Source organism: Bombina bombina, chromosome 1 (genome assembly GCF_027579735.1).
Source record: "Bombina bombina isolate aBomBom1 chromosome 1, aBomBom1.pri, whole genome shotgun sequence".
NCBI classification, from domain to species: domain Eukaryota; kingdom Metazoa; phylum Chordata; class Amphibia; order Anura; family Bombinatoridae; genus Bombina; species Bombina bombina.
Window position 1 is genome coordinate 247,193,086 of NC_069499.1, and position 24,473 is coordinate 247,217,558.

The 24,473-nt window shown below is 40.8% G+C and overlaps 1 protein-coding gene across 1 annotated transcript in view; it reads right to left on the minus strand.

Annotated features, from left to right (window-relative positions):
- SEC23A (SEC23 homolog A, COPII coat complex component) overlaps positions 1 to 24,473 on the minus strand; it is a 480,777-nt gene that overhangs the window by 124,426 nt on the left and 331,878 nt on the right. Inside the window, exons 14-15 of the mRNA XM_053697910.1 lie at positions 7,087 to 7,240; positions 6,737 to 6,814 (exon numbers count right to left, since the gene is read on the minus strand). Coding sequence (XP_053553885.1) covers positions 6,737 to 6,814; positions 7,087 to 7,240 — 232 coding nt within the window. The remainder of the gene's footprint in view (positions 1 to 6,736; positions 6,815 to 7,086; positions 7,241 to 24,473) is intronic.

Genomic DNA, 24,473 nt, shown 5'->3' on the forward strand with positions numbered 1-24,473 from the left:
AATAAAATGACAGGCAACCCGAGGGTTAACGCCCAAGAAGAACAGAAGATCCGCAGGACCAGCCTAACGGAAACCCTGTTCCTCCAACAAAACTGGGAAGGATCCCTTGCTGCAAATGGGCACAAGTTGTGCATAGTGTATAGCTGCACTTATAAGTGCCTTTAAATTTGAGCCATGATGAAGTGGTAGCGGTCTGATATTCTGAACTGAGTTGCGTAGGAGCCACTATGTTGCCTATACTTTTACCTTTCTTGAAGGAATATCTGCAACCTTTAGGAATTATATTGGCCAACCCATCGTCTGCTTTTAGCATTGGAAAATGTTTCCTCAAAATATCACAAATTAGATGATATTGTTGACTATACTGCGTTATAAATGATACACCCTCAAATTTGACATTTGTCTTCTTTCTTTCTTTCAAAAGTTCTTTCCTATCCAATATTGCAACCTTTTCTCTAATAGCAGCAATCTCCTTTCTATTATAGCCTCTGTTGAGAAAGCTCTCCTCCAAGTCAAGAGCCTGTTTTTCAAATTCTGCATCCAAAATTTCTTTTAAGCCTTATGAACTGCCCATTTAGGACAGATCTGAATACTCTCTTAGGATGACTGCTCTTGGCGTGGAGGAGAGTGTTGCCTGCTATAGGTTTTCTGTATATTTTAGCGACCACTTTATTATGATCCATACCTGATAGGTTTACATCCAAAAAATTAACGTTATCTCTGTTAAATTCATATGTCAATTTAATACTAATGTCATTTTGATTCAACATCTCTACAAAGTCAGTAGCCTCTGTCTCACTGCCTTTCCAGATGACCAGAAGGTCATCTATGCACCTTCTGTAATGAACGATCTTCTCCCTCCAGTGTCCATCACATGCATAGATGTGAGACAGCTCCCACCAACCCATAAACAGGTTGGCGTAGGAGGGGGCAAATTTTGACCCCATGGCTGTCCCACATCTCTGCAGGTAATGGACACCCTCAAACACAAACATGTTGCGAGTTAAAAGATACTGTGTTACTCGCAATGTGTAGGAACAAAAACTCTGATCCATCATTGTATATCTTTCCAAACAGAAACCTAACGCTTCCAAACCTTTGCTATGGGGGATGGATGAATACAATGATGTGACATCTATTGTGAGCCACCCATAGTTACTCTGCCAATGTATATCCTCCATCTCCACTAGCAACTGTTTGGTATCGCGAAGGTAGCTAGGTAATTCCTTCACAATAGGTTGCAGGATTTCGTCCAACCACTTTGATAATGGCTCTGTAATAGAACCAATGCCACTAATGATTGGACGACCTTTAACCTCCAAAAAGGATTTATGTACCTTGGGTAAAAAATTAAATATGGGAATTGCTGGATTATCAACAGTGAGATATGAACTAGTCTGTTCATCAATATACCCTGCTTCATATCCTTCATCTATCAGATGACTCAGCTCGTATTTAAAACGAGAAGTAGGCTTAAAGTCTAAAACCTGATATTGTGAGGGGTCCGTGAGTTATTTCAATACTCTGTTCAAAAAATGGGATAATCTTTGATTAAATCTTACTTGTTGCATGTGTTCCTACACATTGCGAGTAACACAGTATCTTTTAACTCACAACATGTTTGTGTTTGAGGGTGTCCATTACCTGCAGAGATGTGGGACAGCCATGGGGGCAAAATTTGCCACCTCCTACGCCAACCTGTTTATGAGTTGGCGGGAGCTGTCCCACATCTATGCATGTGATGGACACTGGAGGGAGAAGATCGTTCATTACAGAAGGTACATAGATGACGTTCTGGTCATCTGGAAAGGCAGTGAGACAGAGGCTACTGACTTTGTAGAGATGTTGAATCAAAATGACATTGGTATTAAATTCACATATGAATTTAACAGAGATAACATTAATTTTTTGGATGTAAACCTATCAGGTATGGATCATAATAAAGTGGTCACTAAAATATACAGAAAACCTATAGAAGGCGATGGGTTGGCCAATATAATTCCTAAAGGTTGCAGATATGCCTTCAATAAAGGGAAAAGTATAGGCAACATAGTGGCTCCTACGCAACTCAGTTCAGAATATCAGACCGCTACCACTTCATCATAGCTCAAATTTAAAGGCACTTATAAGTGCAGCTATACACTATGCACAGCTTGTGCCCATTTGCAGCAAGGGGAAGGATTCTCCAGTACAGTTATAGGAGAAAGGTTTAACCATTTCTCCTGTTTAAGCTGCAGGTCTAGCTATGTAATATATCTGATCACCTGTACAGCATGTGGGATCCAGTAAATTGGACTCACCACAAGAGAGAGGATTAGGGAACACTTAACTAATATAAAAGCAGGCAAACAAACAACACCTTTAGTACAACATTTAGAATTAGTTAAGTGTAAATCCAGAGGTGGATATAGAGACAAACTGCTATCCAAAAGGGAAGCATATTGGATACACAGACTCAGGACCAGAGTTCCCTATGGATTAAACTCAGAGTTTGATTTTATAAATTTCTGGGAATAAAGAATTATAAGTGAGTTTTTGTATCTGAGACTAGCTTACTTGTGATAAAAAGTTTAGAATAACAGCTGTTTATTTCGTATGTGAGTATAGCCTTATAATCCAGTGTAAAGGATTTTAATAAAAAGTGGTGTTGCAGAGGCTACATTTAAGCAGAGCCTATAATGACTACACTCTAATTTATATCCAAGTTTGCAAATCCCATTTTTTGAACAGAGTATTGAAATAATCCACTGGTTTCTCTACAGTGTATAGATATATCATATATAAGAAGTAGAGCCTATAATGACTCTATTCTAGTATATATACTCAAGTTTGAAACAAATAAGGTATAATCAAAGACTGTCCAATTTGTATTAAAAAACTTTTCTGGTTCCTCCACAGTGTATAGATGTATACTTAGATATATTCATGAAGAGAGACATATACCTATATATGTTTTCATATTAATTAGTACTAATATGCTCTTTTCTATATACACATATTTATTGCTTGTTTTCTGTGCTCACTTATTGTTGAATCCAGGGTTTTGTTATAACCTATATATGATACAGTGTAATGTTTAGACTTCTTTTTAATGAGCTTAAGAAACTATTTCAATTGTTTGAAAATAAAATGCTTTATTAGTTCACATATTGTTGACAGGTTAATTTTGATCTTAAGAGGTGTGCTATTGTTCCGCCCCGAGTAAGAAAGGGGTGTATTTTGTTTTTAGCCTATTAACTGGTTCCAATGGATATTTAAGTTCATTTGGAACAAGTGACTGCAGCTACGATTACGGCCTTTGGAGCAGAAATGCGTCAGCTGGCAGTCCTTGGGGTGGAACTCACACCACTCACTTGTCTGGGGATCCGCTATGTCATTATTGTAATGATAAGCTTTTAAATTTTCTTCAAATAAAGAATTCTGAAACTCCAACTCGGTATCCAGTGCATCCGATTATTTGTACTCTATTTGCTGAAACGAAGGATATTGCACGGAGAATACGGAAGAGACCCCTGAAAGCATAAGCCCACTCACCTCTCACGGTAACAGGTGGATGGGAATACGGGAGGCAAGGTCAGGTGACGTCAAACGCCGAGCGAGATTGAGGCTCGGGGAAGACAGAGCGGAGCAAGTCATTTGCGATCCTTTCCCAAGACGGCACTAGTGGAGGTTTTACCCACAGTGATAAGGAACTGAGGAACTTTGCCTCTGGAACCGGTCCCAGGTGAGTGGTGAAGCAACGTACGCAATACAGTCCGGTTAAATTTTGAACAAATGTTAAACATATGCTAACTGTGCAAGTAGACTTGGGATTGTTCAGGTGCCGATAACGAACTTTGCACATTAGAATTCTCCGTTGCCACACAGCCAGGAATGCGGAAACGGGAGACCAGAATGTAAACACGCCCGGTCACAAGGTGAACCGTACAAGCCATGAGCCCAGTTAACACTACACATAAGCAGATTGAATCACGTAACAAACATAATTAAACCCCTAGATAAATGAGTTACAAAGTCTGTAACAAAAAAAAAAAAGAATGCTTTACCCCTGCAATTATTTAGGAAAAATTCTCACTGAATAATATAGGAACGATTTTTAACCATTCATACTTTATCTTTATTGGTTTAACTATTCAATCATACACGTTTAAAAGGGGTCTGGCTTCAGAGAGTTCATATTCATTTTTTAACCGCTTACTCTCTATGATAACTGTTGATTGCCAATAGCTTGTAAATGTATGTTATATTCTGAGATCAGACATTGTGCTATGTTAGTGAAACAAGTCAGTTAAACATTAATCTAGCCCCCGCTATAGAAGGGGCTTAAGCAGACAGAATCTATTACACTGAATAGCTGCGCTAAAGTTAACTTTGCAAGCAAGGACTTTATAATTACAGAGTATTATCTTATTAGCTTTAATCTCGCTTTAATCTCGCAATCTGACATCCAACATATTAACAGGACCTCTTGTTACAGAATTATTTCAGAATTTATTAATAGCCGGCTTCAAAAAATATTGTTTGTATCTAACTGCTTGATATTATACAAACCAAGTACAATGTTTCATATTTAGATACATGACTCTCAGCGGTATTATTCACATACCTATGCTATATATTGATAGAGTTCAAGCAGATAGAATCTATTACATTGAGCAGCTATGCTAAAGTTAACTGTGCAAGCAAGGACCTTATAATTGCAGATAGAGTATTATCTAGATAGCTTTAATCTCATAACCTGACATTCCACATATTAACAGGTCCTCTTGTTACAGCATTATTTCTGAATTTATTAATAGCCGGCTACAAAAGATAATGTTTGTATCTGACTGCTTGATATCATACAAACCAAGTACAATGTTTCACATATAGATACATGATTCTCAGAGGTATTATTCACATATCTATGCTATATATTGATATCTAGAGAATTTAAGTGTCTTAAAATGTGTATGATTAAATAGTTAAACCAATAAAGATAAAGTATGAATGGTTAAAAATCTTTCCTGTATTATTCAGTGAGAATTTTTCCTAAATAATTGCAGGGGTAAAGCACTCTTTTTATTACAGACTTTGTAACTTATTTATCTATGAGTCAACTTAGTGCTATATTGCGCCCCTAACAGGTGCTTGTTGATTACAAAAATATTTGGCACCTATAGGTACTTACCATTAGTACTACTTTACCTTACCTTTACTTTACTTTTGATTTAAAACCCCCTGTTCAATAACCCCCCTAAGGAGATATTAACCCTTGATTCCAAGATACTAAAGGAGTCCCACTGAGACCCTGTATTTTTCATGTGAGTTCGCAGGAACAAATGAGTTGCAGTACAATCATGAAGAAGTAAAACGAAACGATATTACCGGAATCTACGCCGTGAAACAGGAACACGGGCCTTCAAGTGTGACGGATAGTAGCCTCGCCTCCGCCATGGACTTCAGAGAAGAAAACAGGCAGCGAAGCGAAGTTAGACAACGCTGATTGCTTGTGGAGTTGTTAAAATGAGTCGGGATGGTTTTGCAGAAAGACTCTTCCTGCATCTCTGGACTCTAACTTTCACCCAAGCCCTCACTGAAAGACTGACAGGATTACTTAAACTCCCGTCCCATGTTGAAGAGTACTACCCTCCATAAGAGACTAAAACAAACTTCTGACACTTCTCTGCCAACCTCCTGGGACGAAAGGCAAAAAATGACTGGGGGATGAGGGAAGTGGGAGGAGTATTTAAGCCTTTGGCTGAGGTGTCTTTGCCTCCTCCTGGTGGCCAGGTTCATAATTCCCAAAAGTAATGAATGCAGCTGGGGATTCTTTCCATTTATGAAGAAAAGCAGACAGTGAAACTCGTCAACACTGGTTGCTTAAGGAGCTGTTAGCAGGCAGTCTGGATGGGTTCGCAGGAAGACTCTCCCTGCATTTCCAGACTCTAACTTTCATCAATGCTCTCACTGAGAGGCTGACAAGACTACTTAAAACTCCAGTCTCATATTGAAGGGCATATACCCCTCCTGAGGAAAAACTCTGAAAATCTTCTGACACTTCTCTGCCATCCTCCTGTGACAAAAGGCAAAGAATGACTGGTGGATGGGGGAAGTGGGAGAGGTATTTAAGCCTTTGGCTGTGGTGTCTTTGCCTCCTCCTGGTGGCCAGGTTCAGTATTTCCCAACAGTAAGGAATAAAGCAGTGGACTCTCCTTATATTAAGAAGGAAACTATCCATTTAAAAAAACAAAAAACTTTGTGGGCCATAAAAACAAATCATCTACAAAACATTTATGCAAAGAAAAAACGATAATGTGCCTTTAAAGGACACAAGCAATTTTGACATTTTCAACTTATTGGTTTCACCATAATTATCTGCTCTCTTATTAAAATGCACCCATACATATTATACACCATTTTTAACAGAAGCACGTAGCTTTCTTGTTATAGCCTAAAAAGTATTGCCTACTACTTTGCTCTTGATTTCATAGCATGTATAGACAAGGTATTCGAGGGAGGAATGAAGTGGTATAATGCCACTTCCAAACACATTTAAGTGTGGGTGAAAAAGTTAAAAAACACCCATAACTCATGAAACAAAATAAATGGTCAATATCATTTAATGAACAAGGGGGAATATCTTTAACAATGCGATTGAACATATATACACAAACATCACAAAAGTCCCTTCTTTTGAAATAACAATTTACATAAATTATCCTAAAAAACAAACAAAAAAACATCTGCAATTTACCTGTGGGTAGAGAGAGAAGGTCTCAGAAAATCGGAAAGAGTTAGGGTCATCCTTGTGGTATTCTCCAAATTTCTGACACTGAAATAATAAACAAATATAATTTTAGGAATGGCATTTGATAAATACATTGTACAGAAAGACAATGGTGTAGAAAATCTGCAATAAATACTCTCACTTTAAAAAGATACAATTTGAAAAAATACCATACATTTATCCATCAACTCTCACACTGTCGGAGGGAATAAGATGGCACTAGGGTGACATGATGCATATCTGCCTCTCAGCGATCAGCTGAAACAACTCTAAAAATGTTGTTACACCTTTATATATAAACATTTTTATCTTCTCACCAGCCGAATGAGCTGCCTGTCGAGCCACCTCAGAACATCTGGCCCTTCCTCAGTCTCTGCTCGGTATACTGCCAACCTGGCCAGAATGATAGCCGAGGCCTCTTGATCAAAAGAGGCAGCTATGTTTTGGATTTGAGTCTGCACATCAGCCCAACTAGAAAACACAAGATGCAAAATAACTAATCATTAAGTGAATAAAACTACTTACAAAGAGATTTGTTTAAGAAAGGAGTATTTAAAAAAGAACAAAGGAAGGAGTCTATAGACTTTATTAAAACAGTACAGAAAGATCTACAACAGTTCCAAAATGACAAAGACTTTAAATCCTATGATAATAAGTTTGAAGCCAATATGGCAAAATTTACAAAGGATTTATGGGAGTTCAAGAAACAAAAATTGTCAAGGGATAAGAGGGATTATGAGTTTAACAAAGTTTATAGATGGCAGAGTGGTGTGAGAGGTCAACGTCCTACGTATAGTTTTCACAAAAATAAAACTGATATTCAGCCAAAAAAAGGCACAGGTAAAAAAGTACAATTTGTGGAAACTGAATACGATGTTGACACCTCAGAGCACGATTCCAATGAAGAACTAATGATCACAGAATCAGTGTCAGTATTAGATGTACCAACAGATAACAGTGACAATGTGTCAAAAAACGAACAGCGCACAGGGACAAAATCAAAAATAAAAAAACCAGAAGGGGCAGTAGGGGGAGACGTAAACAGAAGAAAGGGAAGGGGAATCAGATACCAGACACGAAACCAACAGAGGAAATATATATAAAAAATGTAATAAACTTATCTGATTATGATTTAACAGCCACTGAGATAGAGGTTTGCACCCACGACTCACTTTGACCTGTTCGGCACTGTCCATGACGTTAATAAATTTGTGAGAAAACTCACTTTAAAAAATCATTTTAGTCGGGACAGTGCCGAACAGGAACAAACAGCCACGGCAGAGGCGGAACAAACTGAAAACCAAACTGACTTTTTGATTGACACCCGTAAACTCCCTTTCAGTGAACAATGTTCTGTTTTCGATCTCACCACTATGCTCAATACAGATATATCAGAGCAACACACAGCGGCTGTTCCACACTTTAGGCCTAGTATGACAAAAAGCAAATTCTATCCTATAAACAGCAGAAGTCAAGGCATTGATGTATTTCAACGCACAGTAGAACACAAATTAAAACAACTATGTGATAAAATACAGAGAGAGAAAACTAGCAAAAATAAGGAAAGATATTTGCATAACCTAACCAAAGAACAAAATCTAGCCCTCAAATCTCTAAAAAACAACAGGCAGATAGTGATCAAGGAATCTGACAAAGGAGGGAATGTAGTGATAATGAATCGTGACTACTACACCAAAGAGGCTTACAGACAATTAAATGAGGAAGATGTCTACACAAAACAAACATTTAACCCTACAAAGAAATTTAGGGATAAATTAGAGGATATTTTAACCCTGGGTAAACAAGTAGGAGCTTTTTCAGAGTCATTTTTTGAAACATTACTACCATCCACACCTTATACTCCAATTTTTTACTTTGTACCAAAATTACACAAGGACAGCAAAGAGCCACCAGGCCGACCAATCATCTCAGGGGTGGGTTCGTTACTTGAACCCCTGTCTGAGTTGATAGACTCGTATCTCCAACCTTTAGTTGGAAACCTGATGAGTTATATCAAGGACTCCACGGATGTCCTTCAACATATGAACAACTTAACATGGAAAGAAACATATTGTCTAATGACAATAGATGTCACTGCATTGTATACCTCTATCCCACACCACCAGGGGTTGGAGGCTCTGTCATATTTTTTGAATAATTTTTCTAATTATAATAAAGATATTGTTTATTTTCTTTTGACGGCAGTAGAATTTCTTTTAACACACAATTATTTTCTTTTTGAGGGACATTGCTATCTTCAGAGACGTGGTACGGCCATGGGGGCAAAGTTTGCCCCCTCCTACGCCAACCTCTATATGGGGTGGTGGGAGGCCGCCCACGTCTATGGAGATGGCAACCCTCACAAGGAACATATAATTTTTTATGGCAGATACATTGACGACTTGCTGGTGGTGTGGGATGGAGATGTGGAACTTGCAAGAGATTTTGTTAGCACCATTAACATTAACAATATGAACCTCAAATTTACTTCACATCTTAGTCTTGATCATATAGAGTTTCTAGATGTAGACATCACAGTGGATACAGTACAACAAACTGTTAACACTTCAGTATATAGAAAACCCACAGGAGGTAATACTATATTAAATTACAAATCTAGTCACCCACAACATGTTAAAAAAGGAATTCCTAAGGGACAGTATATTAGGACCAAGAGACTTTGCTCAGACAGACAAACCTTTGAAAAACAATGCCAAATATTAGAAGACAGGCTCTTGCAAAGAAACTATCCACTGCCATTGCTGAAAAAAACTAAGGAAGATGTGGAAAAAATTCCCAGGGAAAATCTTTTGATATATAAGCGTAAAACTAATAAACAAAGTTTCAACAAACAAAATAAACAAAGGGAGAGCAAACTAGTGTTCAGTACTCCTTATAGTTTGGAATATCACAAAATTTGTGATATTATTAAACAATCTTTACCAATACTTGCAACAGACACAAGCTTAGAACATATAGCAGTAGAGGGGTGTAGATATGTGGCAAGAAAAAGTAAGACAATTGGCAACATAATAGCACCATCTGACTTAGCAAGTGTAAACACTCGTACTTGGCTCCCACAAAGATTTGGTTTTTTCAAGTGCAGGGCACAAAAGTGCAAAACCTGCAGTCATGTAGTGGAAGGAATGAACTTTACTTCCACAACAACAAACCGTACATATAACATTAGATATAATCTAAACTGTAAATCGAATCATGTCATCTATTTATTGACCTGCAGGGGGTGCAATATACAATATGTCGGGAAAACCAAACGCCTTGTTAGGGACAGAGCCCAGGAACACATTAGGGACATTGAAGACCCAGACATATTTACCCCAGTAGCAAGACACTTCAAGTCTGAACATTCCGGTAATGCTGCCCTTATGTTCATACAGGCAATTGACCATGTACCACCACATAAAAGGGGTGGTGATAGGATCCAAAGGCTGGACTATAAGGAAGCCCAATGGATCTTTCTACTGAATACAAGACATCCACATGGCATTAACAAAGAGAGTGATGTTAATTTTTTTATTTAAATTTTTCATTCAATTACCTTTAAAATTTATTTGAAAACTCTCTTTGTGTGCTGACATGTATTTGTCTGCCTAATAACAAATATCAGGGATGTAAATAAAACAAAATAGTTAATTGAACACCTAACTGCATCACATTACATAGAGGTTTACACTATTAACAACCAAAGAATAATTATATAAATATCAGTGTTTGAATAGCCAATATAACTTTAATTCCTTTTCCTTCTTCAAATTTTGTAATACTTTGGTAATATTAACAGTAAAAAGGGAAAACAAGGGACCATATTTATATATATATAGGCTTTATAAATAAACATACTTTCATTTAGGTTTATATTTAGGTAACTTTCCTAATCATCACTGTTATCTTTATGTTAATATATCTGTAATCAGTGTTCCCTCTATTGTTCCCTCTATTGTGCCCTCTCAGCCTGACAATAATACGGTATATTTCAAAACTAATATGACATTAAGGGGTTAACTTTTTTGTTTTTAATTGAAGAGTGTTGTTCCTTTAAATAGGAGTAGCAGTGGCAGCAATAACATAGCAGTGAACAAGTGTGCTAAGACACACGAAACATGTCTGCTGTGCTGCACTGTTACCCCTTTATTGTCAGTGTAAGCGTTTGTTAGAGCTATGGCTCTTTTTTGCTTTTAAGTGTTTTTTGAATAAAGCCTTTTTACTTTTATTCACCTTTGTACTGTCCCCCATCTTTACTTGAGGACTTAGTAGGTTTGTAGCCCTGCAGCCGCAACAAACTCTTGTATACTGTGAATCACTATTGCGCCTTTGACAGAGGCGTGACGGCTGGGCTCCCTACTTCCGGAACCAACAGTACTAGCTGCATGGAGGAGTAGTACGGATACTACACACAGACACGCCGAAGTGACGCTGCTCAGAAACGGACCATAACCCCCGCAGGAACGGTAAGCGCCACACTAGTGTACTTTCTATGAGTATTTTACATAGTTTTATCTCAAACAAGTAAGGAAGATCAGATATGAGGAATATATAACCACTTTTTTATAAGTACATGTGTTCACATCAAAACATCAGGGAAACACATTTATAACACATCGTCAGTGGATGCACCATAACATAGTCCAAAAATATATAAAATTACAATATTCCTTTGTAAAATATGTTGGAAACATTGACACATCAACACAAAAAGAAAATAAAGAACAATCAAACAATTTGAGTTGTCCCTATTTGTAAAATAACAATTGCTAATAAAAAGTATTTCTTGATAGAACCACAACACATTCATAGGAGTTTTCAAGAATAGACAAAGACATACCACCTCTCTCAACGCTCTGTTTCTGCTGCACCTTTCTGTGAGTCCCTTCACTGGCTCCCCATTCACAACAGAGTTAAATTAAAAATTCTCACCCTGACCTACAAAGCCCTCACCAATGCTGCCCCACCCTACATGTCCTCATTCATCAACTAATATAATCCTGCCCGTCCCCTAAGATCCAGCAATGATCTGCTTCTTGCGTCCTCTACCATCACCTCCTCTCATGCTAGACTACAGGACTTCTTTTGTGGGGCACCAACCCTCTGGAACGCACTTCCCGAGCTGTCAGACTTGCCCCTTACCTCTCCTCCTTTAAACCTTCCCTAAAGACCTTTCTGTTCAGGGAAGCTTATCACCGGAATTATTAACAAACTAACTTCACTTAACTAACAGTTGCCCTCTATCTCCTCACTAATATCATTCTCACCTTTGCAGTCCCCGCCTCCTGTTTCCCATCCTCCTACCCATCTAGATTGTAAGTTCCCACGGGAATAGGGCCCTCAATTTCCCCTGTATTTGTCTGTAAAACTTTGTCTTTTATCATATTGTTTCCCCATTGTACTGTTATCCTTGTACCCATGGGCAGCGCTGCGGAACCTGTTGGTGCTTTATAAATAAAGAATAATAATACCATTTTATTATATTAAATGAATAGCAACAGTAAGAAATGGGAGGCCTCCTTTGGGTGAAAAAATAAATAAATTAAATAAATAGTATAATTAGTAATAAATGATTACCAATACAGAATAGTAAGTGTTTTAGCACCACAACTCCTAAACGGAGCAATGCTGGTCAATAGCGCCATTTATGGTAGCTACATAGGATTCCATTGATTTAAGATAGACCATAATATCCAATATTTGAGGCCAAGTAGGAGTCAGATTTTTGTCACACTCAAGCCAGGGCAAGCTTGAAACACAGAAAAGCTGCTGTGTAAGAGAGAGAGAGATTTAGGAAAAATATGAAATAACCGGGCAGAGGGGGAGTGATGGAAAAGTTGAAGGCTCTACGCCAAATGATAGTGATATAAGGGCAATCCCACCAGATATGTAAGGGGGTACCAAGGGTGAGAGAGATTTTAAACAGTCGTACTGGAGGTGTCATTAAAAAAACATAATTTATGCTTACCTGATAAATTCCTTTCTTCTGTTGTGTGATCAGTCCACGGGTCATCATTACTTCTGGGATATAACTCCTCCCCAACAGGAAATGCAAGAGGATTCACCCAGCAGAGCTGCATATAGCTCCTCCCCTCTACGTCACACCCAGTCATTCGACCAAGAATCAACGAGAAAGGAGAAACCAAGGGTGAAGTGGTGACTGGAGTATAATTTAAAAAATATTTACCTGCCTTAAAACAGGGCGGGCCGTGGACTGATCACACAACAGAAGAAAGGAATTTATCAGGTAAGCATAAATTATGTTTTCTTCTGTTATGTGTGATCAGTCCACGGGTCATCATTACTTCTGGGATACCAATACCAAAGCAAAAGTACACGGATGACGGGAGGGATAGGTAGGCTCATTATACAGAAGGAACCACTGCCTGAAGAACCTTTCTCCCAAAAATAGCCTCCGAAGAAGCAAAAGTGTCAAATTTGTAAAATTTGGAAAAAGTATGAAGCGAAGACCAAGTTGCAGCCTTGCAAATCTGTTCAACAGAGGCCTCATTCTTAAAGGCCCAAGTGGAAGCCACAGCTCTAGTAGAATGAGCTGTAATTCTTTCAGGAGGCTGCTGTCCAGCAGTCTCATAAGCTAAACGAATTATGCTACGAAGCCAGAAGGAGAGAGAGGTAGCCGAAGCCTTATGACCTCTCCTCTGACCAGAGTACACGACAAACAGAGAAGACGTTTGTCGAAAATCCTTAGTTGCCTGCAAGTAGAACTTGAGGGCACGAACTACATCCAGATTGTGTAGAAGACGTTCCTTCTTTGAAGAAGGATTTGGACACAAGGATGGAACAACAATCTCTTGATTGATATTCCTGGTAGTGACTACCTTAGGTAAGAACCCAGGTTTAGTACGCAGAACTACCTTGTCTGAGTGAAAAATCAGATAAGGAGAATCACAATGTAAGGCTGATAACTCAGAGACTCTTCGAGCCGAGGAAATAGCCATTAAAAACAGAACTTTCCAAGATAACAATTTTATATCAATGGAATGAAGGGGTTCAAACGGAACTCCCTGTAAAACATTAAGAACTAAGTTTAAACTCCATGGTGGAGCAACAGCTTTAAACACAGGCTTGATCCTAGCTAAAGCCTGACAAAAGGCCTGGACGTCTGGATTTTCTGACAGACGCCTGTGTAACAAGATGGACAGAGCTGAAATCTGTCCCTTTAATGAGCTAGCCGATAAACCCTTTTCTAAACCTTCTTGTAGAAAGGACAATATCCTAGGAATCCTAACCTTACTCCAGGAGTAACCTTTGGATTCGCACCAATATAGGTATTTACGCCATATCTTATGGTAAATCCTTCTGGTAACAGGTTTCCTAGCCTGTATCAGGGTGTTAATAACCGACTCAGAAAAACCACGTTTTGATAAGATCAAGCGTTCAATTTCCAAGCAGTCAGCTTCAGAGAAGTTAGATTTTGATGTTTGAATGGACCCTGTATCAGAAGGTCCTGTCTTAGAGGTAGAGACCAAGGCGGACAGGATGACATGTCCACTAGATCTGCATACCAAGTCCTGCGCGGCCACGCAGGCGCTATTAGAATCACTGATGCTCTTTCCTGTTTGATTTTGGCAATCAATCGAGGAAGCAGCGGGAAGGGTGGAAACACATAAGCCATCCCGAAGTTCCAAGGTGCTGTCAAGGCATCTATCAGAACCGCTCCCGGATCCCTGGATCTGGACCCGTAGCGAGGAAGTTTGGCGTTCTGGCGAGACGCCATGAGATCTACCTCTGGTTTGCCCCAACGTCGAAGTATTTGGGCAAAGACCTCCGGATGAAGTTCCCACTCCCCCGGATGAAAAGTCTGGCGACTCAAGAAATCCGCCTCCCAGTTCTCCACTCCCGGGATGTGGATTGCTGACAGGTGGCAAGAGTGAGACTCTGCCCAGCGAATTATCTTTGATACTTCCATCATTGCTAGGGAGCTTTTTGTCCCTCCTTGATGGTTGATGTAAGCTACAGTCGTGATGTTGTCCGACTGAAACCTGATGAACCCCCGAGTTTTTAACTGGGGCCAAGCCAGAAGGGCATGGAGAACTGCTCTCAATTCCAGAATGTTTATTGGCAGGAGACTTTCCTCCTGATTCCATTGTCCTTGAGCCTTCAGAGAATTCCAGACAGCGCCCCAACCTAGAAGGCTGGCGTCTGTTGTTACAATTGTCCAGTCCGGCCTGCTGAACGGCATCCCCCTGGACAGATGTGGCCGAGAAAGCCACCATAGAAGAGAGTTTCTGGTCTCTTGATCCAGATTCAGAGTAGGGGACAAGTCTGAGTAATCCCCATTCCACTGACTCAGCATGCACAATTGCAGCGGTCTGAGATGTAGGCGTGCAAAGGGAACTATGTCCATTGCTGCTACCATTAAGCCGATCACCTCCATGCATTGAGCTACTGACGGGAGTTGAATGGAATGGAGGACACGGCATGCATTTAGAAGCTTTATTAACCTGTTTTCTGTCAGGTAAATCTTCATTTCTACAGAATCTATAAGAGTCCCCAAGAATGGAACTCTTGTGAGAGGAAAAAGAGAACTCTTCTTTTCGTTCACTTTCCATCCATGCGACCTTAGAAATGCCAGAACTAACTCTGTATGAGACTTGGCAGTTTGAAAGCTTGAAGCTTGTATCAGAATGTCGTCTAGGTACGGAGCTACCGAAATTCCTCGCGGTCTTAGTACCGACAGAAGGGCACCCAGAACCTTTGTGAAGATTCTTGGAGCCGTAGCCAGTCCGAATGGAAGAGCTACAAACTGGTAATGCCTGTCTAAGAAGGCAAACCTTAGATACCGGTAATGATCTTTGTGAATCGGTATGTGAAGGTAAGCATCCTTTAAATCCACTGTGGTCATGTACTGACCCTTTTGGATCATGGGTAAGATTGTCCGAATAGTTTCCATTTTGAACGATGGAACTCTTAGGAATTTGTTTAGGATCTTTAAATCCAAGATTGGCCTGAAAGTTCCCTCTTTTTTGGGAACCACAAACAGGTTTGAGTAAAACCCTTGTCCTTGTTCCGACCGCGGAACCGGATGGATCACTCCCATTAATAATAGATCTTGTACACAGCGTAGAAACGCGTCTTTCTTTATCTGGTTTGTTGACAACCTTGACAGATGAAATCTCCCTCTTGGGGGAGAGAATTTGAAGTCTAGAAGGTATCCCTGAGATATGATCTCTAGCGCCCAGGGATCCTGGACATCTCTTGCCCAAGCCTGGGCGAAGAGAGAGAGTCTGCCCCCCACTAGATCCGGTCCCGGATCGGGGGCCCTCGGTTCATGCTGTCTTAGGGGCAGCAGCAGGTTTTCTGGCCTGCTTGCCCTTATTCCAGGACTGGTTAGGTTTCCAGCCTTGTCTGTAACGAGCAACAGCTCCTTCCTGTTTTGGTGCAGTGGAAGTTGATGCTGCTCCTGCTTTGAAATTCCGAAAGGGACGAAAATTAGACTGTCTAGCCTTAGCTTTGGCTTTGTCTTGAGGTAGAGCGTGGCCCTTACCTCCTGTAATGTCAGCGATAATTTCTTTCAAACCGGGCCCAAATAAAGTTTGCCCCTTGAAAGGTATATTAAGTAATTTGGACTTAGAAGTTACATCAGCTGACCAGGATTTTAGCCACAGCGCCCTACGTGCCTGAATGGCGAATCCTGAGTTCTTAGCCGTAAGTTTGGTTAAATGTACTACGGCCTCCGAAATGAATGAATTAGCTAGTTTAAGGACTCTAAGCCTGTCCGTAATGTCGTCCAGCGTAGCTGAACTAAGGTTCTCTTCCAGAGACTCAATCCAAAATGCTGCCGCAGCCGTAATCGGCGCGATGCATGCAAGGGGTTGCAATATAAAACCTTGTTGAACAAACATTTTCTTAAGGTAACCCTCTAATTTTTTATCCATAGGATCTGAAAAAGCACAGCTATCCTCCACCGGGATAGTGGTGCGCTTAGCTAAAGTAGAAACTGCTCCCTCCACCTTAGGGACCGTTTGCCATAAGTCCCGTGTGGTGGCGTCTATTGGAAACATCTTTCTAAATATTGGAGGGGGTGAGAACGGCACACCGGGTCTATCCCACTCCTTAGTAACAATTTCAGTTAATCTCTTAGGTATAGGAAAAACGTCAGTACTCGCCGGTACCGCAAAGTATTTATCCAACCTACACAATTTCTCTGGTATTGCAACAGTGTTACAATCATTAAGAGCCGCTAAGACCTCCCCTAGTAATACACGGAGGTTTTCCAATTTAAATTTAAAATTTGAAATATCTGAATCCAATCTGCTTGGATCAGAACCGTCACCCACAGAATGAAGCTCTCCGTCCTCATGCTCTGCAAGCTGTGACGCAGTATCAGACATGGCCCTAGAATTATCAGCGCACTCTGTTCTCACCCCAGAGTGATCACGCTTGCCTCTTAGTTCTGGTAATTTAGCCAAAACTTCAGTCATAACAGTAGCCATATCTTGTAATGTTATCTGTAATGGCTGCCCAGATGTACTAGGCGCTATAATATCACGCACCTCCCGGGCGGGAGATGCAGGTACTGACACGTGAGGCGAGTTAGTCGGCATAACTCTCCCCTCGCTGTTTGGTGAAATTTGTTCAATTTGTACAGATTGGCTTTTATTTAAAGTAGCATCAATACAGTTAGTACATAAATTTCTATTGGGCTCCACCTTGGCATTGGAACAAATGACACAGGTATCTTCCTCTGAATCAGACATGTTTAACACACTAGCAATAAACATGCAACTTGGTTACAATCTTATTTAACAAAAACGTACTGTGCCTCAAAGAAGCACTAAACGATTAAATGACAGTTGAAATAATGAACTGAAAAACAGTTATAGCATCAATCTTTAAAAACAACACAACTTTTAGGAAAGGTTTGTTCCCATTAGTAAAGTAACACTAATTAAATTTGAAACATAAAAATTACAGAGCAACGTTTTTTAATCACAGTCACTATATAAGTCTCACAGCTCTGCTGAGAGAATCTACCTCCCTTCAAAGAAGTTTGAAGACCCCTGAGTTCTGTTAGAGATGAACCGGATCATGCAGAAAATACAAGAGTAACTGACTGGAAATTTTTGATGCGTAGCAAAGAGCGCCAAAAACGGCCCCTCCCCCTCACACACAGCAGTGAGAGAGAAACGAAACTGTCATAATTAAAACAAGCAACTGCCAAGTGGAAAAATAATGCCCAAATATTTATTCACTCAGTACCTCAGAAATGCAAACGATTCTACATTCCAGCAAAAACGTTTAACATGAAAAATACCTATTAAAAGGTTTAATGTACTTTTACAGAGTAATTCCGGTGAAATACCATCCCCAGAATACTGAAGTGTAGAGTATACATACATGTCATTATAACGGTATGGCAGGATTTTCTCATCAATTCCATTCAGAAAATAAAAACTGCTACATACCTCAATGCAGATTCAACTGCCCGCTGTCCCCTGATCTGAAGCTTTTACCTCCCTCAGATGGCCGAGAAACAGCAATATGATCTTAATTACTCCGGTTAAAATCATAATAAAAACTCTGGTAGATTCTTCTTCAAACTCTGCCAGAGAGGTAATAACACGCTCCGGTGCTATTGTAAAATAACAAACTTTTGATTGAAGTTATAAAAACTAAGTATAATCACCATAGTCCTCTCACACATCCTATCTAGTTGTTGGGTGCAAGAGAATGACTGGGTGTGACGTAGAGGGGAGGAGCTATATGCAGCTCTGCTGGGTGAATCCTCTTGCATTTCCTGTTGGGGAGGAGTTATATCCCAGAAGTAATGATGACCCGTGGACTGATCACACATAACAGAAGAAAACATAATTTATGTAAGAATTTACCTGATAAATTCATTTCTTTCATATTGGCAAGAGTCCATGAGCTAGTGACATATGAGATATACATTCCTACCAGGAGGGGCAAAGTTTCCCAAACCTCAAAATGCCTATAAATACACCCCCAACACACCCACAATTCAGTTTAACGAATAGCCAAGAAGTGGGGTTATAAGAAAGGAGAGAAAGCATCAACAAGGTATTGGAATAATTGTGCTTTAAACAAAAAAATCATAATCACCATAAAAAAGGGTGGGCCTCATGGACTCTTGCCAATATGAAATAAATGAATTTATCAGGTAAATTCTTACATAAATTATGTTTTCTTTCATGTAATTGGCAAGAGTCCATGAGCTAGTGCCGTATGGGATAGCAAATACCCAAGATGTGGAACTCCACACAAGAGTCACTAGAGAGGGAGGGATAAAAATAAAAAGACAGCCATTTCCGCTGAAAAATAAATCCACAACCCAAATCAAAAGTTTTAATCTTTATAATGAAAAAAACTGAAATTATAAGCAGAAGAATCAAACTGAAACAGCTGCCTGAAGTACTTTTCTACCAAAAACTGCTTCTGAAGAAGAGAAAACATCAAAATGGTAGAATTTAGTAAAAGTATGCAATGAAGACCAAGTTGCTGCTTTGCAAATCTGATCAACAGAAGCTTCATTCTTAAAAGCCCAGGAAGTAGAAACTGACCTAGTAGAATGAGCCGTAATCCTCTGAGGCGGGGATTTACCCGACTCTAAATAAGCATGATGAATTGGGGGGCGGAGCTACGCCGTGCTGGTGCATGGACGCACAGTAAAGGAGCTCCGGAGCTGTTTGGGGCCTTTGGGCAATTAGAATGGCATTTTAGCTACCAACTACCACTATTATTTGCCTTAACCAGTGCCTTACTATCCTGGCATATCGCCCACTATGCAGATCTAGAAGGAGAGCCCGAGGCAGAGATTTTCCGAAGTCGCTAACACAGAAGCTATGGCCGCCATCTTGCCACCACACGGACCCATCTAGCAGAGCCTCAGTCAGCGAAACTCATCGCCTTCTCTGCTTAGACATATAAGACTTTCCTTCAGTCCCTACACAGGATCCGATCTTCACAGACTGCCGGGCGGACCCGGAGGCTTACCTGCTATCTTCTCCGCAAGCAGCCATACTCGTAACGGCCTCACACGTGGCAGCAGGTATCAAACAAAACTGAACCCAGCCTGAGCCCTGTGTTACCCCTGGGGACAGATCCTATTCTCCCAAACCTCATTATCACCGGGGGCAATCTTACCTTACCCACACATACAACGTTCACATAACGTTCTCAAACGGTCCTGTTTTATTCTCCCAGTGTGGCCGCCATACTTTGACTCTCACTAGGGACACGCTAATCCCTATTACTTCCAAGACCATCAATATACTTGTGAAACATTCCGGCACCACACTTGTCCTGTGCCGTGACCCGTGGCCCACCTGACACCCTAACACAAAGGGCTACTTCTATCTGCAGACAGCGGGCACTAAAGATTACAACTTATTAAGGCACCCACTGGTGAGGCCACATTATCCACATATATCTAACATCTAAAAAGTACTCTGTTGTTTTGTGTGGGAGCTACCAGGCAAACGCTCTCTCATCCTAAGCTTCTACTACTATAGACTCTCCATCTTTACTATATCCTCTCTCGATATGGCAAGCAGGAAAGGAAGTAAGTCTGATAAACCTATAAAACCACTACCTATGGGCCCCTCAGTAACATCGTATTTTCACCCTCATGAGGCTGTAACTATGGACAATACACACTCTCCAGAGCCACCCTCCATCAACCCTAATCCCACCTCATCCCAAGATTCTCTGCAATCTATCCAATCCCAGATAGCTGGTCTCCCCTCAAAATCTGACATAGAGTCCTTGAAAATTTTTATTAAGGATGAGATTAAGGATCTTAAAAAAGACCTTAATGAATTAGGCTCCAGAATGGAATTTCTAGAAGATGGACAGGAGCACCTAAACAATATGGTCAGCACCAACACACAACAATTATCACTGCATGACTCCATGATCCAGAACCTAAACGATAAAATTGAAGACCTCGAAAATCGAGGAAGAAGGAATAACTTACGTCTGAGAGGGATCCCAGAGGATATTTCTAACGAACAACTCAGGGCCTACGTCACAGAGTTTTTTCATTTCCTCTTACCTCAAACTCCACCACTCCAGAACGAAGAAATAGAGAGAGTCCATAGGGCTCTTAGACCCCCAGCTAAACCTCCCGCCCCACCCAGAGATGTTATCCTCCGATTCCTTAAATATACCACGAAAGAAGAGATCTGGCAATCCGCCAGAACCAGACGGTCCATTCAATTTCACAATCACTCCCTGCAGGTTTACCAAGACCTTTGCCCACAGACAATCCAACGCAGGAGAGAAGTCCGCTTTATCACCAAAACACTGCAAGAAAACAACATCAGGTACCGTTGGGGCTTTCCGTTCAGCCTTGTCATCTCCCGTAATGGTAGCCAAATTGTTTACAAAAACTTTTCGGACTTAGATCACATTTCCAAGAAACTCAACCTTACATTTGATCATCCTCCTGAGAAGATCATCAATGCCCCACATCACCCGATGCAATCGGATGAAGAGACGCCAAAAGAACAAAGACCTGGATGGTCCAGAGTGGAATCTAAGAGACGCAAAACAGGCTCAGCCTCCACATCCTCTGGATCCTGATCTGTCCTCCTACTTTTACTCCATCGAAATCCTACTCTGTGACCCATTCCCAGGTTCACTGAACCTTATACCCCCCCCCTTGCCATGTAGCCTTTGAAGTGTTCTTTTTGATTCCTCTCCTTCGAAGACAATTCGCAAGTGACTCTCACACTGGACTGGTATAGTATAGTCTCATTACACCAAGGCTTTTAGTTACCTACCCCTAAATTTTTCATCATATGCTATTAGCCCAGGTGTGTTATGTTTATGTTATAATATGCCGTCAATTTATGTTTTCAAATCAAAGTTTCTCCCCTTAGGTTCCCTAACATCATTCCACCCCCCTGGATGATGTGTATAACACCCTCTCCATGCCACGGAGTTTATTGCTGTGGCCTGGATCAGGTTGTTTGTTTTTTCTTCTTGATGTTTGTTCAGTTTACTTTTTCAAGATTTTCTGTATATGTTTATGTCTGTTTTTGCATGCCTTGTTCTAGAAGTATTGTGTTCATCTCCACCCGCACTCACTATGTTATTATGGGTCATTATGGCTGTGTCATTGCTTCCTCTATCCAAGTTCCTACCAGATACATCAGGGTGGTAGGGGTTCATACATATCATTTTGCTTTACAATACAAACCTAACCCCTCATTCATCACCTTCTCTTCCTTCCGTCACCCGCTCCTTGTTGCCTTCATATATTGCTATTACATCAGACTTGTCCCCCTGGGCCCACCTCTCCTACTTTTAACTCCAGCATATATCTTTACACAGACATGGATAGGACCCCCAGATCCATTACTATTGTTTCCCACAATGTCAAGGGCCTTAATATCCCCCAGAAAAGGTCAAGGGCTATGAGAGAATTACAAAAACTCAAATATGATATCATCTTGCTCCAAGAAACCCACTTCAAGAAGGGTAGGGAACCCTTGCTATCCCTCAGGAAATATGGCCAAGTATACCTATCCTCAAACACGACAAAGCATAATGGGGTGGGCATATTGATAAGAAAACAAATTCCTTTTACCCCCTCCAATGTCTACAGGGACAAAGAGGGTAGACTAGTGATTATCACGGGTCGGCTCTTTAATAAGGTTGTCACCATAGCCAACATGTATGCCCCCAACTCTAACCCTACCAGGTTTTTCCACCAGTCATGTAACATCATATCAGAACTATCCAGAGGCACCTTGATAGTAGGAGGCGATCTCAATATAGCTTTTGACCCTGGTCTTGACTGTTCATCTGGCCTCTCATCAATACCCCAGAAAACCCTAAAATCCGTTAAGTCCTCTCTGTCAAAACTTAACTTACATGATACGTGGAGGATCTACCACCCCCTAGAAAAGGATTTCACATTTTATTCATACCCCCATCAAAGCTACTCTCGTATCGACTATATAATGATTGATGTCTCTAGTTTGGCATTAGTACAATCCACTAAAATCTCCCCTATAACTTGGTCCGATCATGCTATGATTAGCTGCACTTTGTCATGGCCCACCTCCCAGAGACAAGACCGCACTTGGAAAATAGATGAGTCCCTATTGTCCGACCCTATGGCTAAGATACAAATACAAGATAAACTTGAAACCTACTTTAGATTAAATTCCACACCAGGGGTCTCCCCCCTTAATATCTGGGAGGCACATAAGTGCGTTATCAGAGGTGACCTTATTGCACTTAAGGCAGACAAGAAAAGACAACACTCACTAATTCTCAAAAATTTACTAGAGGAGCTGACTAAGCTTCAAGAATCCCATAAGAGACACCCCAAATCCCACTCCCTCCTCGAACATATCCAACATAAACAAAAACAGCTAGACCTTCTCCTGGGAGGTGAGGCTAAACGTAGGGCCCTCTTCCTTAGGAGGAGATTCTATGAGGGTGGGAATAAGCAAGGTAGACTGTTAGCGAGACTCCTTCGTAATAAGTCCTCCAAGAAATTTATCATGCACATTAAAGATTCTAGAGGTCATACCTGGCATGCCACTTCAGACATTGCTGACAAATTTAGAGCTTACTATGAGGACTTATACAATCTACACAGAGGGCTCGAGACCCCACCACAAAAAGCCATCATAGACTATTTACAATCCATTGGTCTCCCCTCCCTTTCTACCGACCAAAAATCTGCCCTAGACTCCCCTTTTACTTTGAAAGAACTACAATCGGCCATTCGCTCCTTTCCCTCCGGTAAGGCTCCCGGCCCGGATGGATTTACACACTCATATTACTCTAAATTTATAGATATCCTGGCCCCTCCCCTTCTGGCTCACTTCCTAGATATTGATAACGAAGCCTCCTTCCCTCCCCTGTCCCTCCAGGCCCACATTTCTGTTATCCTAAAACCTAATAAGTCCCCTGACAGCATTCCCAACTATAGACCAATATCCCTATTGAATGCAGATATTAAAATCTATGCGAAACTGATAGCCACTAGACTAAATCACTATCTCCCAGACCTAATCCACCAAGATCAGGTTGGCTTCATCCCCCATAGAGAGGCAAGAGACAATACGGTCCGTAACCTTTTCCTCCTATGGCACACTAAAAAACAAAATCTCCCCTCAATATTTCTCTCCACCGACGCGGAGAAAGCTTTTGACCGCGTCGGTTGGCCGTTTCTCAGAGCCACCCTCCAATCCATGGGCATTGGTGATTCTATGCTCCATAGAATCTTCGCCCTATACAATCGCCCAAGTGCCCGAATATCCGTTAACAATACCCTCTCCTCCCCCTTCCAGATTTCAAATGGTACCAGACAAGGGTGTCCCTTGTCCCCCCTATTATTTGTTTGCCTCTTGGAAACATTTGCAACCAGAATTCGGCAGAATCCAAATATCCAGGGTATTACGATTGGGGATGAAACATACAAACTTTCCCTGTTTGCAGATGATGTGCTATTTACCCTCACTGATCCTATCACATCCACCCCTGCCCTTCTAGAGGAACTTACACTCTTTAATAACCTGTCCAACTTCCTGATTAATCACTCCAAATCGGAATATATAGGTGTAGCCCTCCCAACTGACCTCAGTCAACAACTTAGCTCTTCCTGCCCCTTCCGCCACTGCACTACTCACCTAAAATATTTAGGCACTTTCCTCACCGATGAGATAGACTCCATATATGACCTAAACTTCGCCCC